Source organism: Serinus canaria, chromosome 1 (assembly GCF_022539315.1).
Source record: "Serinus canaria isolate serCan28SL12 chromosome 1, serCan2020, whole genome shotgun sequence".
Classification (NCBI taxonomy): domain Eukaryota; kingdom Metazoa; phylum Chordata; class Aves; order Passeriformes; family Fringillidae; genus Serinus; species Serinus canaria.
This window is the reverse complement of record NC_066313.1, coordinates 53,791,836-53,809,521: the sequence shown is the minus strand read 5'-3', so window position 1 is coordinate 53,809,521 and position 17,686 is coordinate 53,791,836. Positions and strand designations below refer to the sequence as shown.

General features: G+C 47.4%; 1 protein-coding gene across 1 annotated transcript in view; it reads right to left on the bottom strand.

Annotated features, from left to right (window-relative positions):
• The window catches only part of SIAH3 (siah E3 ubiquitin protein ligase family member 3), a 42,813-nt gene extending 35,941 nt beyond the window's left edge, over positions 1-6,872 (bottom strand). Inside the window, exon 1 of the mRNA XM_009102953.4 lies at positions 6,558-6,872. Within this exon, the coding sequence (XP_009101201.1) occupies positions 6,558-6,692 (135 nt within the window). The 5' untranslated portion in view covers positions 6,693-6,872. The remainder of the gene's footprint in view (positions 1-6,557) is intronic.
• Positions 6,873-17,686: the final 10,814 nt, after the last annotated feature.

Below are 17,686 nucleotides of genomic sequence, written 5' to 3'. Positions count from 1 at the left end.
TCTCCAAATCAGATGTGAGTAGGAAAGGACTCAGTGCTTGCCCACTCGATCCCCCTCCAGATCTGTAGCAGAACACGCAGGACCAGTTAACAGTGGTAATTAACTTTCTGAGTGGGCTGGGAGGTGAGGACAAGGAAGCCTGAGCCTATGAGCACAGACATTTCTGAGGAGGGGGCTCTTTCCCTCCCTCTCCCCAGAGGCGCCGTGGTTGTTGCTCTGTGTGCAGAAGCTCGGAGCTGTCCCGCTTTGCAGCGCACTTCCAGCGAAGCCCATTCTGCCCTTTTGCTGTAGCCCACGGCGCTGCAGGTGGATGGATCTGCAGGATAAAGGTTAATGGCTTCTGGAGAGAGGGGTTCTGGGGCCAGGAAGCAGCAGAGAATGGAGAGGCCCCGGGGAGAGCTGCTTGAGCTGGCTGTGCCTCCTGCCTGCAGGGCACCCTTCAAGTCACATCTCAGAACAGACCGAGCCTCCTGGGGTGACCAGGTCAGCTGGAATTCCTTCAGACAGAGGCAGGGTGACAAAGCCCTGCCTGCTGCTATCCACATCCCCACAAAAGGATTTAAAATCTGAGGTGCTCAGTGCTCACAAAGTCCTAGCCCACAGCTGGGGTGGGAAACAGGCACCTTGCCAGGAGCCCAGGTTTGCAGGTAGCAGAGCATTTTGCAGATCCTCTCACTGCATCTGTGACAATCCTGCTGGACACTGGGGCCAAATACCACTTTGTTCCCAAATCAGCCTGCATGGGAGATCTGAGATTGTCTGGGCTGAGGCAGTGGCACCTGGGTGTTTTTAGCAGCAGGGTTCATAGTTGCTCTCCTCCCTCGCACCAAATAAATTGATCTCATGGGGGTGTAATGCACCCTAGCACTTTAATCCTCCTGGGGATAAAGTGGATTACAATGCTATTTGGCTGGCCACTGGGTGCAGAGCCAAACTGTTATAACAGGATTCAAATCCCTCCCCTAAGTCAGAGCAGATTTGCTTGTTGCTATAAAAACTAGCTGAAAGACAGCTTGGACCATAACCATGTTAAAACCCTTTTAGAATATTAAGATTGAACTATTTTATGACCTTGTTTGAGTAATTTTTTTTTTTTGTAATTCAACAAGTTCCTTGAAGTCCTACAGAGGTGTAGATTGGTGTTTTTTACAAGAGTAATGTAAACACAGTTTTTTATTATTTAAAAGAACAGTTTTCACACTCCCCAAAGAGTTAAAAATTGTGTGTAAAAAGCTAGTAACTCCTTGAAAGAAGAAGATCTGTTTTACTCAGCCATATGCAGCATCTCATGAAGCACCAGCACCTGTCTGGAATGTGATTGCACTGTTGTCCCCTGTCATGTGAGGCTGGCTGTCAGGACAGGAACTGATGCTAAGGAGTGAGGATACTCCCCCAACTTCATCTTCTTTCCAGTTTGCAGTTCTGGGGAGAATTGTTATTGATGGGAGCAAATGGACGGGAATTCACTGAGCCTCACCTCCGCAGGATCAGAAAACCCTGCCCATTTCTTCCATGCAAATGGAGGACCTTCAAACTTTCCCTGCATGCTGGGACCGGCAGCCAGCAGCATAAGTGTTCCTCCTTTAATTGATGTGGCTTTGGAGGGAGCAGCTCTGTTGCCCAGCTCTGCCTCTCCAAGGGAAGATGTCAAGTTGACCACATGCTTGAAAGAAGGCAGGTTACAAAGTAATGGATGTAATATGATTGAGGACGAAGGTGACTTATAGAAGTGTGGTAAGTAAGTTGTTTTCTCTGCTTGGCAAGTGAATTTGGATCCAGCATAGCACTGTGCTGTGAGATGCTGCTATGTCTGGGAAAGCTTTGTAGGAGGACAAAGAGCAGAAAGTAGCAAGAAGGACAAAGGCTCCAAAACAAACACCTCCTCCCATTCATACTCCTGCCAAACGGACAAAACAGAGGGGGATTGCTGCAAAATTGTCTTTCTTTCTTAGAGTCACCCATGTCTGCCTCTTGAGTGCAAGGAAAATAGCAGCAGATCAACAGAGGTGTCTCTGCTGACACTTTTATCATCTTGCCCTTTAAGAAACACAAAAATGTTCATCAGCCTTCCCAATTAATGAGCTGTCGTGGTTTGAGAGGAAATGAAGTTTTTTGTGATGGTGTGGTCAAGCCAATCGGTGTTCAGATTTTAATATTGGCACTTGGTTTGTCCACTGAGGGTATGGATACGCCTCTGAGAACACAGGAGGTTAAAAGCTGTGAACTCCCAGGGGAATTTCCTTTTTAGGTTCCAGTTTTGAACTGACCAGATCCTCCCTGCCCAGCTCTGAGCTGGGCAGGGGGGGAGGGGAGCCATGCGGCCGGAGGGAGGTAGGCCAGGCCTGGGCCCAAGGGTGGAGGAGAACATTGCAAGGGCTTTGGGTAGCCATCCTCCATTCTGCCCCCGGAGAGAGGGAGAGAGAGACAGAGCCGGTGTCTGTGATAGCGCGGCCGGCGTGAAGGAGAAGGAGGGGTGCCCAGCAGGGCAGCCAGGTGTGGGAGTTCATGAACCAAACCGGCAGAGCCTGGGACTTTTAACCCTTCTGGGGAGGATGGAAACCTTGCAAATGCTGATTCCTCCTGAAGTTGATGAGATTGAGAAGATGTTGAGATTGAGAAGATGTTGAGAAGAATCCTAAGTGGGAGGAGATGATGGAGTGGCCTTTGGCTGGACTTTTCTTGTATAGCCACAGCAGAACCAATTGTGTTCCTGTGACACAGAGACTGCGTTCTAGGGGGAGGCGATGGCTCAGAGCCAGGAGAGTGCAGTGATGTGGAGGTGTGTGAACAGAGACGACGGGTGAGGAGGGTGGTGGTGGTGCCCTCTGTCTTCGAAGAAGAGGAAGATGATCTCTGTTCAAGAGACACCTCGGCCCCAGGGGGTGAAATTTGGGGGGGACAGGTGTCCCAAAAGGAGAAGGACTGTGCTCTTTTTAGAACTAGACAAAGTATCCCTAAAGAGAAAAACCCTAGAAGCAGCTCTGATCCATGTGCAGTGGTGAGAGCACTGGACATGGAAGGAAGAAGTCACGATGGCAAAATGTTCTCTGGGCAGTGCCACACTGACACAGAAACACCAGAAGTTTCGACTGTTTCCTGGGGAAGTCTGTAGTGCAAGAGAGACTCTTCTCTTCTCGAGGAACTGAGAATTGATTATCTAAAGGGTGGTAATAGAATTAGAAATTTGGTGGGGGGAGGAGGAAGAAATTTAGAAAGTTTTCATCTTGTGTTCTATGTGTTCTGTGTGTTTTTCTTTGTAGTTTTAAGTTAATAAAGTTTTTTTTTCCTTTCAACCTTAAGTTGGAGCCTGCTTTGCTCTGTCTCTGATCCCATCTCACAGTAGATGCCAAGGAAAAAAGTATTCTCGTGGGGGGCACTGGCATTGCGCCAAGCTCAAACGATGACATGAGCCTTTCAGTGGGACGAAATACATGGATTTCTCTCTAAGTGTGTGCCTCTTTACCAGCCTCTGGATCTCTCCTAAAAGAAGAGGTAAGTGTCAGGCTCTGGTCATTGTCAGAGGTCCAGCCTGTGATGATGATGATAGCATTCTGGAAAACCTTTACAGGAGTGCCCCCTTGGCCCGACTGTGGGTCTGTAACAGCAGAAGCTGGTGCAACCTTCCCTGGAGAGCACCAGGGCTCCTCTGCTGCTCACTGAGCGCTTTCTGCAATGCCACATCTCTGACACACACAGGTGATCACCAGCCACAGATCCTCCTGTGTGGGCTGAGTCCCACTACATCCCTGAGCACTCCCTTGGGTGGGAGGAGTGAACATGGAGGTCCTGCAGCAATTGACTTTAATGAAGTTATGTGTGTTGGCACTGATTGAAGACCTGGCCTGTGTGAAGGATGTCAGTGTGCGTAATCACACCAGAGTGAGATGCCTGTCATTTATCACTTGCACCAATCAGCCAGGAGTCCTTTTGCACTGTGGAGATACAGAATAAAGTAATCCCTTTGCAAAGGGCTTATGATTTTGGAGTAAGCACAAGCATTTAAGTCTTGAAGAAAAAGGAGAAAAATGACATTGCTCCCAGCCCTTGTTTCCTAGCAGGTTTGTATTAATCGACCGCGAACCTTAATACAGTTTTCACTCCACTTGTCAATTGCTGAGATAGATTTGGGGGCTGTCAACAAAATGTTACAGTTGAAAAGACCCAGCTAGAAATAACAGACTAAGAAACATCAAAGTAGTTGTAATACTGTAAATCACCACAGAAGAATAACTTTGGCCCTTTCACATTTCACGGTCCCTTTGATGCCTTTTGAGAGCAACAACAGCCACCCTGGGCATCTCTGGGGGAGAAATGGGCACCCTAAGAAGCAGGTTCACCTGGCTTCAGTCTGACACCAGGCTTTGGCCAAGGTGCCTTGCGTGCCTGGAGCCAGCATGCTCCAGGTGGCCCACAGGCTGCTATGGGCGAGCAACTGTTTGTGTCACGCCGGGCACAGAGGGACCTGATCCCCTCTGGATGCTGCCACAAAGTGGTGATGCATTCCTTATGCAGCTGGAGGGAAGCTGAACACCTGGGGAGCACATCAGAGCTAAAGCCCACCGTATTTATGTGGCTGGTTGTGAGCTGGGTAACCTGGAGCACTTACACAGCATGTTTCACTCTACAGTCAGAGGAGTTTATCACAGCAGAGGGTTTCTCATCAGCTTCTTCATCTGAATGGTGTCTCAACAGGCTCCTGTGGAGACACCTGTGCCTTTGGGTTCCCCCTTATCAGGGGAGCAATTCCCACCTCGGTCAAAACAAGACTTACTGGGGCTTCACTGACACACCAGACCTTTTCCTAGAGGGTCCTGTTTGTTTCCAACAGAATTTGCTTCCAATGTCTGCATTCAAATGCTACCACAGCAGGACTGAGATTGGTCATCTTTCTGCAGAGCTTTCAGTCTGAGCAGTGAGGAGCTTGGCCACGGGGGATTTTAGTAAAATGAAGTGGCCTGTATGTTTAACACAGCTGCAGCTCCTGCCATAGCAAACCTGCAACTCAGCAGGACCTGAAATGATAAACTTGGGTCTAGTCTTAGGTAACAGTGGAGCAATAGTCACCCTACTGTGTGCTTATGGGACCTTATCAGACAGCTCCACTGGCACTGAAATTGTGCTGGGACCTGTTGTGTGTTGAGAACCCTTTTTTCTACTCACTTAATGAAAAAAAATTAAATTATAGATGAAAGTAGCAGGAGACCATCACATAAAAGGGTTGAGCACAGAAGAATTCACTGACAAAATCTCCCCGTGCACTTAGGAATGCAGCTATTTCTTTTACCCATTCAGACAACCAGACGCTTTCAGATAATGACAGGGCTGTGTGTTTTTAACTTGTCTAGTGAGGAGCGCGGAGCAGGGAGAGGCGAGCCTGCACCCAAGCGGTTCAGCCCCGGGCAGTGCCTGCCCCAGCCGGCAGGGCTCAGAGCGCAGCCTTGCGGGAAAATCCTCCCGGAGCCGGCACCCTGCTAGAAACAATCTCCTTCTGCCTGAGCACAGCCTGAGATGGGAAAGATGACTGCGGGAAACATGCCCTTATTTTTTATTTTGTGAGGTGATGCTATTCTGAAGAGGGATTTACCCCATCAATGGACGTCCCAGGGACCAGGAGCTCGGGAAAGATGCTTCCTGCAACCCCTCCAAATACCTCACAGGGACCCTTGCAGAGCCAAAAATAAGTTGTCCTGAATTAAATTAATTTCTAAGCCTGCACCAGGATAGCGGAGCTACCTCAGGAGTCAGGTCAGCAAGGACTTCTCACGAAACAGAAGCTACTTCATTAAAGTTGGTCATTCACCAGTGCGATAAAGTAATTAAAGCCTCCTGATTGCTTTCTCCCCCTGCTGCTCCTTCTCTGCCACAAACATGAAGGCTCCGGTGTAGATGGAGGTGTTGGCACTTTGTCAGTGAAAAGTCAGAACTGTGCAAGTAAAAGAAATGTTTTTATGGGAACTATAAATAGTTTTGCATTAAAGCAAATGTATCCTCCTTCCTAAAATAGATTCACCTTGCAAACAGCTTAAGGACAGTTTCAGGGCCAGAGGAATGCCTCCAACTCCCCCCAGGAGACAGAAACAGCCGGTTTTGCCCTGAAGGAGCAAACGGCAGCGGAGGAGATCCCTCTGCTGCCACCCCCCTCTTCCTGCTCCCCACAGCCTGGCAGCATCCCTCTGTGCTGGGTCTCAGCCTGGGGGACCACACAGCATCCTTCCACTAGAAAGGGATGTTAATTCATCCAACTAACTTTTCCAATCGTTTTTACTAAACGCTTGCAACATACATGCTCATCGTGTGGGCGAAATGGAATAGGAAACTTTGGGGAGGGGGAGCCGCGACTTCCCACGATCGCTCGGAGCAGTGGCTTGCTTCTCCTTTGCTCCAAAGGGAATCATGCGTTCAGACAATGCAAACGTCCTCTCTGCCAGGGCTGCAATGTGTTAACAGCACTCTCCCCTTGCTGCCGGAGCATAATTTCATTCCCTGTGGAGAATCACGCGTGGCGGCGGTGGGGACGGCGAGGAGATGTTAGAAGAGAAAATATATTTTGAACTCACCTTGAGGCTGTGTGTTGGGTTGACGACGCAGACAAGTTGCCCGGCAGCTGAGAAAACCCTCTTTGCCTTGTAGTGCTGAAACCGCAGGTGAATAAGATCTAACACAGCCCCAAAGCACTGGGTGAAGAAAAGCATCACAACTTTTGGCGTTGCTGCTGCTGCTGCTGCTGCTGCTATTGCTGCTGCTGCTGCTGGCAGTGGGCAGGGGAAGCAGCCGGGGAGCTCTGGAGTCCTTGAGCCCGGGGTGGGAGTGTAGTCGGCGAGAGCTGCTCTCCGGCACAGCTTAGCATGCCTTCATATTCATCATCAAAATAAGACGGGAAGAGGCTTGCAGCAGCGGGGCGGCCAATGGAAAGGACAGGAATGTTATCCTTGAGGTCCGGAGACAGCCAATAACAAATGCCTCCCCTCCAGAAACTCCCTGATGAATTGAGCCTGGTGGAGAATGTATTATTGAACATTACCATACATCAGCACATTGCATTTATCTTGTGATTACAGCCAGTCATACGTAAGGCTGTGGAGATATGCAGGCAAAATTGATTGCTTAACATCTCCATTTATTAATTGCCTTAATTTAACAAAGGAGTGCTCAGATAGCAAAGCCAAATGTAAGGCGTAGGGAAGAACCCCTCCAGTGAAACTGTTGGAAAGTGGCAAAAATAGGTTAAGAAGACTATATTTTACTGAGGGAGAAAAATCAAATATGCAAAGAGAGTTACAGCTCCTTGCAGGGGTTAAGCAGAAGTAGAGCTTGCTACATAAATAGATTCTTACTGCCTGTGCATTCACAGGCTTCAATTTGGATTTTCGCTGCTCTGAAGTTTTCTGAATTTTATATCCTGCTACTTCCCAAGAGTCCCAGCACACAAATAACATTTTCTCCATCATTGAAAAGAGGAGAGGTCAGGTCTCAGGTCTGGTCTAACTTGGAATAACTCCATTTAGAGACAGCAATGTTTTTCTGATTTACACTTGCTGGTGGATCAGGTCTATTGGACACAAAACATGGTAATTACTGGATGCTGGAACTATGGGAGCATAAAAAGGCACAGAGCATGCTTCTAAAAATAATGAAATATGTGATGCATGAGAGCACACACACACACAGAGAAACTTGCACTGAGGGAAAAGTGGCTTTTAAATCAACAGAATAATTAAACATGCAGAAGGCTTTTCCTTGTCATTCATCTGCATATCAGTGAGCAGGAAATTACAAATTAGCCATTAGATGGTCCTAGGCATTAAAAAGGAATTAGGGAAGTGCAACGAAAATAAACATGCTTTTAGGTATTATTACCAGTGCGTATCTCTGTTGGTGGGCAGGGATCCTTCTCGAGCCATTGAGTCTCATTAAACTTGAGTCCTTGTAACTGGGTTTTCTGGGAGGTGACTGAGCTGAAGCAGCTAAGGGAATCAGAAAGCACATTAATTTCATGGGACAATCCGGTGTGATGTGTTGCTCTGCTTGTTAATAAATCAAAGAGAGTTAATTTAATTAGCTCTCTGCCAGAACTTCCTATCAGGGTACTATTTAGGCTTGCTAGCTAAGTACTCAGATGGCTTATTTAGCCTTGGTAATCCTTTTCCCCTTCAAAGCAGAACAGAGAAAAGTAGCTTTTCTTTCATTTTTTTTCCTTCTTTTTCAAAGTGAGCCCCATGCTGGGGGTGAGGCTGCTGCTGAGGACAGAGCAGCCCCTGTACAGCAGGGGAATTAGCCTGGGACTGTATTGTCACAACTGCCTCTTCCTAAATCAATACTGCAACCCTGCCTCTGCCAGACTGCAGAGGCTGTGCATGAAAAAAAAAAAAAGAAAGAAAAAGACCTCAGTAGATAAATAAGTGAAAATTGTGAATGCTGGAACAGCTGACTACACAACCCCCAAAAAAAACATTAAGGATGTTAGGAATATGTATCCCTCAGTTCCTAGCATTTTGTTGTAAATGAGAGCAAGAGATAATTTCTGCAGTGCTGAGTGACACTTTGAGAATATTTTCAGACAGACTTGAGGACAAGTGAGTGAATCGATTTGCTTAAATGTATTCTTTCTCTCTCTGTTCCCCAAGTAACTGTGAGCCTCCAGCAAGTTATTATTTGTTTTTTTCCTGATTTGTAGTTAGTAGCTGCACAAATCTTGATACCAGGAAATTTCAGTCTGCAAGTTACCAGTGCAAGTATTCTGCCATCAAAGCCATAAATGAGCTAAAGATCCTTGCTGTTTGCACTGGTTATTGCCACCTGAATCCCTGGAGATCATTTCTGTTTGACTATTGACTAAATGCCTAGACTTGAGGAGCACCACCGTATCCATGGGCAGCAGAGATGGAACCCCCCCATCCCTGCAGTCCTGCTAACCTTAGGGCTCTGCCAGTTCTGTGATCCACACCCCCTTGAGACCCAGCTGCTTGCAGGGTTGGCAGGAGAGGTATCCCCGATCCCACAGGCACAGAGGGTCTCCTTCAAGCTGAAAATGTGTCAGTGCCTCTGGGCTGGTATACAAAAAGGATTGTTGTTCTCCAAAAAAACAGACCACGTTCAAGGATGGGTGAGGGACCTTTGCAGTGCCCAAATCCCTGTGTGCATCTGTGTCCATCATGCTACATGTCCCTTCTGAGGAGCATCTGTCTGCCACCAATATTTGTGGGGATGGATGAAAATGAGCATTCAGTGCATCTGAAGGTAACTCGTGCTCAGTGCATGAGCTTATATTCATGGTGGCACGTGGAAAATATTTTACTGCCCATATTTTGTCCAAAGACTCCCACACAGCACCTGCTTACTGCATTTCAGCACAGGACTTTTAGCACCTACCTAATGAGGGACCCTGCACCCACCAAGACACAGCAGCTGTCTGTGCAAGCAACTTTTCTTGCAAAGAATCAGCAGCATCATCTGGCATGTGGGTGCAGATCCAGTTCTTTCTCCTGCTTTCACATACAGAGGCTCTGGACCAGCATAACTCCATTAATTTGAGCTCGTGGTGGTCTCACCCAGGCCTGGGAGTCCAAGGTCTGCTGACCCACCTGACCTGACACCATGGAGCAGTGTGACATTCCTTAATGTCATTATTTAGCTGTATGGATGCAGCCAGAGAGAGGGGAAATGACTTCACCTGCAAGGGGTGCTTGGTGAGCCCCATTTCACTGCTGCGTGCAAATTCCTGGTGACTGCAGCTGTTACTTCCAAGATGGTTAATTCTGTAGCAGACCGCTGGGAAGCGGCAGAAGTCCATGAGCTAAACTTCCATTAGGATGCAGATTTTGCCAAATTAGCAGCTTAAGTGGCCTCACTGTAACATGCATGGGATTACAATGCTCTAACTGCTGAGCTGCTGCTGCAGCTGCCTCAGGTTTGCACGGTAATGGGATCAGCCAGGCACAAAAACCAACCACAGCAGCAATAGCAATAGCAATAATAGCAATAGTCCAGTTTTTCAGTCTGAGCTGCCAAGGTGAAAGGAGAATCCTCCTGGGAAACCTCAGGTGTCCAGGCACTGCGTGACTTGGCAGGCTGATAGCCTGGGAGATGGGCTGCTCTGTCCAAACCCAACATGAGATTTTGGGTTTCAGACAGATTTATTTGTTTTTCTGACTGGGCACTTTTGGGAGTCACCTTCTTACATGCTGCTTTCTCCCTTTAACAGCCATAGGGGAAACCTAACCTGCCACATTACCAGCACGTCTTTATCCCAAAAACAGGAGAGCAGATGCTGCTTGGGGGTATCACAAGTGTCCATTCAGACCCCTCGCCTGCCTGCCCATGTTTCTGAGTGCTGGTAGGATTTCTGGCAAGGCTGGCTGATGCAGGACATCCTCTGACTCCATGCTTTGTATTTCCTTGAGAAAGGAACCAGGCCAATCTCACCTGCCTCCTGGCTGGGACATCAGGCAGTTTTCAGCACCCTTTGGATCTAAACAATGTACAGAGCTTCATGTGCTCTCCTGGCTCTCATAGCAGATTTTGAGGAGAGGTTTTTGCACTGTTATCCTTTTCCTGTGTTGTCTTTTAGGCAAGAACATATGAAAAGTCTCACTAGGCCAGGGCAATGACCCCTCCAGCCCAGCACCCTGTCCCCTGCAGTGACTACAGGAGATGGCATTTTGAGTTGACTTGTGGACACGGATCACCACCTGCTGTCCATTCTCCTAGCATTCCCTAAGCACCTACAGCTGTCAGCTTGGGGCATTGAAGGGTGGATACACAAGGAATCAGAGCCTTTTAGAAGCAGCAACTTTTACAACTGGAACAAGAGTTGCAGCCCTCCAGCCTGGCCCCTGTAAAGCATGTGTCACTTCACACTGACTGCTTTGTGCTTTGATTGGAGCCCATTCTTTCCAAAAATCTGGCTTTGAAGATTCCCATGAAGGAGACCAGTGTCATCTCCTGCTAAGTTCTTCCAAAGATTATGTATCTCTACCACTAGCATTTTTTATCATATTTTCAGTCTGAATTATTTTCCTACACGAGCTTCTGACTTCAGAAAGTCATTGTGCTCTCCCTCACTGAGCTGGGGCAGTCTCTGCCATCACAGACTTTCTGCATGTGAAGACCCAGTTTTTATCCAAAACCTCCTCCACCAAACCCAATAGACAGGTAGTGTTTCCTTTGCAAAGCACCTTTTTGCCCAAGGTCAGGTCACTCTTGCAGCTTCTCTGTGTATTTTCTCTACCTCCTCCTCCTCCCCCTTCTCCTCTCTTGTCGAACCTGATCTGCTTCTCACCACCAATGAGTACAGAAGCAAAGAGATATCATGGTGCTCTGGTTACAAGCATGACCTGTCCACTCCTTGGGGTCTCCATTCCATACCTCCACTTTGCTTGCAGGGCAGGTTTAACACCAGTGCAGCTACAAGGAAGCCAGAGGTGCCTGCAGGCATGGAGGAGAATCACAGATCTCCCTGAAAAAGACAAGGAGATATGCCCTCCTCTCATCCTATTGGGTGACTACAGTGATGGGAGGTGAGAATATAAGCAGATTTTTTTCTCTTATTTAATAATCATCTCTCTTTTTTCAATAGCAAAGCATTGTCAGAAGTTCGATTTACCAAAATTCTTTATCTGTGGTGAATTATTTTGCCAAATAGGTTTTCAGAAGTCCATTTTGACTACATTCACCGATATAAGCAATAGCTGCGCTGGAACTGTACACATGCTTTAAGCAGAAATTGATCCTAAATGTCTCAACAGTTTATATTTTCTCAGAAGAACAGCTTTCACTGGGCAAGAACTATCAAAACCAGTTAAATAACACTCCAATTAAGATATCAGTGATAAATGCCACAGACAGTCTTGCAAAACTTGGGAGAAAACAGAATTTGCTGAACTGTAACCAATTTTGCAATTCTGACATTTTTCCCAGTGTTTCCTGAGTTCTGCCTTTCTGCTTCCTCTGGGCAGCCCAGCTTCAACCGTGCATGGTCATTGCCCTCAGAGCTGCTTTGCAATGCTGCAGTCCAACACCATCCTTGGAATAACGGGGGATGCATGCTGCCATTTTTTTACACTATTGGGCCAGGTCTCCCCCATCTGTCACAGAGCAAAAGTCGTTTCTGTACCCCCTGGACACCTGCAGAGCATTGTCACTGCACAGCTGCTGAGCTGGTCACTTCCCTGTTCATCTTCCCTTTAGCAGAGACTTAAATTTTTCACTGGTATTGGATGGCACTGATGTGGCAAGATGTGTTTTTCTTTTATTCCTTTCAAAGCCATCCTTCCTATATTAATATTAGCACTACATGAGTTTTCTAGTTCTTGGGTCAAGAGGCAAATTCTTCATTTCTCCTTGGGGTACATCTGCTGCCAAGGGAAAAATGTTGCTGCTTCTCCTGTCTTAATTTTGTCCTTTCACACAGCTGCATTAGGTATTCTCTGCCTTCCTCTGCTCTCTTATTAAAGGAGGAGTTTATGGCAGTATCTCATGGCACTTCTCTGCAAATGTTATACCCGAGAGAGCATCTCCTTTAACTCTCACCAGCAAGCCAGCAGCTCAATAAAGGCACTTCACATTTTCATGCTGTTACTCGATAAAGTAACTGCCATCATTTCCTATTCATGGTGGTTGCCTGGTGCCCAAATTACCATAAAGACCTATTGCTTTCAATTGCCAGCCTAACAGTGCCCACCGGAGACTTCTGCTGCCCCAGGCTGCGCTGGCTGGCTGGGGGAACCGTGTCTGCCTCGGTCACCTGGGGTTGGAGAGAAGCTGCTCCTGGAGCCTGAAGGGATGCAGGGAGGAGGCTCCTTTTCCTGCCGACAGCGTGAGCAGCAGCTTCTGCAGAGGCAGCCTCTGACTCTGAGGAGGTTTTAAGGGATGAGGAGCTTTCCTGTGGCTGGGAGGCTGTTTCTGCCCTCTCTTAGCTCCCAGAGATGTGCCGAGCCGGGTAAGTGGCAGTCGGCAGCGCAGGCTGGCGGCAGCTGTGCCGCTGCCTTTTAATCTCCTCAGTGTGCTCTCAGCTCCAGGGCTGGTGTGCAATCAGGATGCTGGGGGCCTCCCTTGGAGCCTGCCAGAGTCCCAGAGGGCTTTTTTCAGTCCAGCTGCTTTAGAGCAGACACAGAGACACAAGCATGGGGACGTGCAAAAGAATGGATAGTTAGCAGGAAGGAGACAGACTCGCTGCGCTCATATCAAATGGTGAGAAGATTTCTGGGGCTGCAGAGGAGGCCTGATGAACCAGGTACTGCTGCTCCTGACTCCCCCACCACGAGGTGGGCATGGAGAAAGAGGTGGAGGGCTGTATCCAAATGACTCTGCAAGACAGAATGAAGTCCCTGCTCTTCTGTGTCACAAGAATGATAAATTATTCAGGTTGGGAATGGTTGGACAAGTGTCTGAATTTCAGACCCCTTTTCTAAATTTCCTATCACTTTTCATAAGAGTTTCTGGGACAGATTACAGCAGTATCTTCTCTTGTAGTCTTGGTGAGACCTGGGGCCACCTTCACTACCTGAGGGTCTCACCAGCTCCTGTCAGCTGAAGGCTCGCACATCCCACAGATGACCACAGGCCAAGATGCACATGTAGCCTTTCCCAGTCTGTATTTAGTCATTTGAAAAGTGTGCCTGCCATAGCCAGTGTTTCTGAGGCACTGCTGCAAAGCTCAATTAGCTAATGGCCCAGAGACTGGGGAGCAATGAGGATGAGAGGCAGTATCCAGTGCCAAGTGCTGTTAAGATGATTACCGTGTCCCAGCGTGTCACCAGAGGCGCCCGTCCTGCATGAGCTGCACCCAGAACAGCTTGCTTGGAATGTGTCCTTTCACATCTGCACAAGTACCAAAGGCATCCTGGCAGCTGGTGGCATTTTTGCAGCCTACAGATAGCTTAGGTTGGGCTATCGAAGTCAGAGATAGTGTGGGGACTCATCTGCCCAGAAGCTGTACACAAAAATAGATATTGAAGAAGGGCCTCACCTGGAGGACCAGGTCCTCTTCCTGTGCTCACATGTGCTGCTCCCATGACACCAGTGGCATGTGTAGACAGATATCTGATGGCAAAATTTCACTCTTGAACTATTTACTCAGGATAATCTCAGGAGGAAAAAAATTAGGTGGCTCCCCTCTGTTTCAGTCTTCCCTGAAACAAAATCTGCGGCTGTTCTTCATCTCAATATACAGCTTGTGATTATGCTGAATGAAGTGGAGATGAAGCAGAGCAATGATTGCAATTGTCAGGTGCCCAGGGCAGTGAAAGCCACCCAGCTCCCTCTGGGCTACAATCTACAGGGACTGTGTCACCCCATGGCCCTGGATTAGCATCTCACAAGTCAGACACAGGCTGAAGTGTCCAGGTTCTGCATCACACAGCCCATCTGGCCTTGGATAATGTGGCAAATGCCATAGCAAGAAATGCTGTGGAGGGTTTTCCAAATATGACCTCTTTTTACCTCTTGTTTGCATCCCAGGTGGAAGAGAAATCCTGTGCCATGTTTTAGGTGTGGCTTGAGTCATGGACAGGGCAAAGGATGTTGGTAAAGCAGTGGAGAGGGGTGGAAGGTGAGAGTTAGGGGGGCAGGACTTCTGCCTATAAATAATACACTTTCCTTGTGTGGTAGAAGGAGATATATCTGAAGTTATTAACCTTGGTTATAAACCCTTAATTCACTATTTCCATGGAGCAAGACAGCACAACTTCCCTTCGTGCTGGTGGGCATGTCACCCAGAGTCTCTCTGGGCAGGTAATTCCTCACCATTATAGGCTTTCAACAAGCTTGAAGTAAATTAAAATATGTAGCACTGGAAATGACAACAACCAAATGAATACTTGCAGCCACATCACATCTCTGGTTTCCCTGGGGAGAGCAGTTTCAATACTGACAGTGTTGCCTGTTTTGGGGCACAGCCTCATGACAGACCTTATTGCTTTTCTTCCTCTGTTTGTAAATGTAACTAAATTAATTTGATTTATATAGTCAATAAATAGGTGCTTTTGCCCCATGCTCTCAGACACAATTGTCAAGTGGACTGCTCCTGCAGCCACTTCTCCACCAATAATAACAACATCTTTTAGTGGAAAATAATAATTTTAAGGGGCAATGGCCCTAATTGCATAATGTCTTTATGGGGGCTCTGTTTTCCAGAGAACAACTAATGTTTTTCACAACGAGATCAGTTATCATCCCTGGGGATACAGCCACCTCCTTCCTGGAATGCTTTTCATGCTGGAGGACTCTCACTGAAACCAAGAGCAATATTGTCAGCACAAATCCCAGCTGACACCACACGTTCCTGGCTGTGATACAGCCAACTCCCGAGGGGCAAACAGAGCCTGACCTTGGGCAGCCAGCAGAGGCCAAGGCTGAAAGCTTCCAGCCTGGGATATAACTCTGCTGCTTTATGCTGGGGAGAAAATTCCCAGAGCCTTCTCTCCAAGGTTTTCCCAGCAAGGCGACTTCTTGGAGTGAAACGTCTTGATGTGGAAGCATCCCTCTGCTGGCAGGAATAGCTGAGGGAGCCTTCCCAGTGTGATTTGTGTACAGTAGCACTGGGACTAAGGCTCTGTGTGTTGATCCTCGTGGCACACCGCACTCAGGCAGTAATTCAAAGCCTGATTTCCTTTCTTTGGAGGCTCAGGGTTTCAGCTGCTTTTTGGCATTTCTTACCAGGAGTCTAAGCCCTCAGTAAAACTGAGCATCCAGATGGCTCAACACAAAACCCTAAAGCAAGTTCTCAAGACCATCCTGACTATATCTTGACCTATTACTAGAAAATAAACAGCTCTTGCAGATCTCTTGCCAGTAATTAGCCAGCAGACCCCAAACTGCTCCTCCTCAAGCCCTCCCTCCCACCACTGCCACTTTCCCACCGAGCTGTCGCCCCACACCAAGGGAAGCCCCAGTGAGCAGATGAGCCCTGACCTCCGGCCTCGAGGCCACCATGCTCCGGCTCAGGGGGTCTCAGGAGACTTCCTTCCAGAGTGCTCATTGGTTTACATTTTAAATGGCAATTTAAAAACCATGATATAGCTAACACTGAAAACATGACTTGCTTGAAAGCAATCCCTGTCACACAGCATAACAATGGCATGCCTCAGGGTTTGACTTGTTTCTTTTTCTTTTTTTTTTTTTTTTGGTTTATTGTAAAGGTATCAAATGATCAGCTGACTCTCATGGTGTTATTTCACCTCTCCATATGAAGCAAGCCCATCAGACACACTTTTCTTAATTACTCAGCAATCCCACTGAGATTCATTTATCTCCAAGGTTAAAATATGCCAGGCATTTCAAGTACGATCCAAATTATTGTATTAAAAGTTTGCCATAAGAAGTATCAGCCTTTTATGTGTGTAAACTTCCCTGTTTGAATGATTCAGAAAGGTGGCTGTGATATATTCAGCTTAATTATTTCTTTCAAAGGCTGGATAAATGTCTTCTCTACTATCTACAAGCAGTGTACATCTCAATTATATATGACATGTTTGTTTTTAACCAAAAGCAAATCAATAAAGGGACTCCACTTTTTATTTAATCTTATTGTTGGATAGCTGCACACAACCTAAAACCCAATGAATATAAGTTGAATCATAAAAATCCAAACAGCTACTTAACAAAGCATAAAAAATAGATGCCAAGTCTTTGTTTTTTGGAATTAGGCTATAAACCATGCCCCTGCATCTGAAATGCAAAGTAGCAGAACTGGAGGATAAGGCATGAAGCAGCATCTTCTGGCATGGTGGCTTTGAACCGAAGTCCAAGAGGAGTCATCCTGTCTCAAAGAACACCTACCACCCATCCTGGCCCGTGGCCCATCATAAGAAAGGAGGAGCTGAGACAAATTGCAGTCTCAAAGTTCAGATTGGAAAATGTTTTTCCTCGAATTTTTATTTTTCAATTTTTTAAAATCTCGGTGTCATTCACCCCTGATCCAGCGTGCAGCCTGGGCCACCTCGTCTGCATTTCTGCTGTGCCTGCTGAGGGTGAGATGTTCCAGGGCACAAGCACAGGTGGGACGAAGCCATGAGGGAGGATCTCACCCCTCTGGTGATCTTGGCTCCTGAATATATTTCCTTCTAGCAAGGAAAATCAGCACACTTTTGTTCTTCCAAAACACTACTGGAGGGGCTTGGCCACCCTGTGAGCAGGCAGCTGAGCCTGCCTGGGGCTGGAGCCCTTCAGCAGGAGGGCAGAGGCGTGGGCTGGGGGACAGCATGGTCACATCCCTATGGCAAAATTTGGCACAGAGCGGGTTCTCCAGGGTGAGACAGGGGTGGGAGGCACCTATGGCACCCTAATCTCACCTGCAGGAGCACTCAGACCACCCATGGGTGTCCTCAAACCCCCTGGGAAATCCAACCTTTCCCAGCCCACACATTTTTCACAATCACAATCCTGTTCACCTCCTGCTGCCAGTCTTGGAGTGATGATCTCTTGTCTCCTGTTGCTTGTCTGGGTGTGGCCACATCCAGGGGTGAGATGGGCTTCTGTGCCTCAAAGGCCGGGGCAAGGAAAGTGGGGGAGGAGGAACACAGCACCCTGATTAATTCACTCTTAGCAGCTGTTGCTAGTATTACTGGGTTCCATCATGAGAAAGTTGAGCAAAGAAAGAACTTAAATGGCTTTTGCTTCTTGTACATCTGATTTTCCACTGTTTGCAGATCCCATCAACTAATTTCTCCTGAGAAGAGAAAGTCCTTAT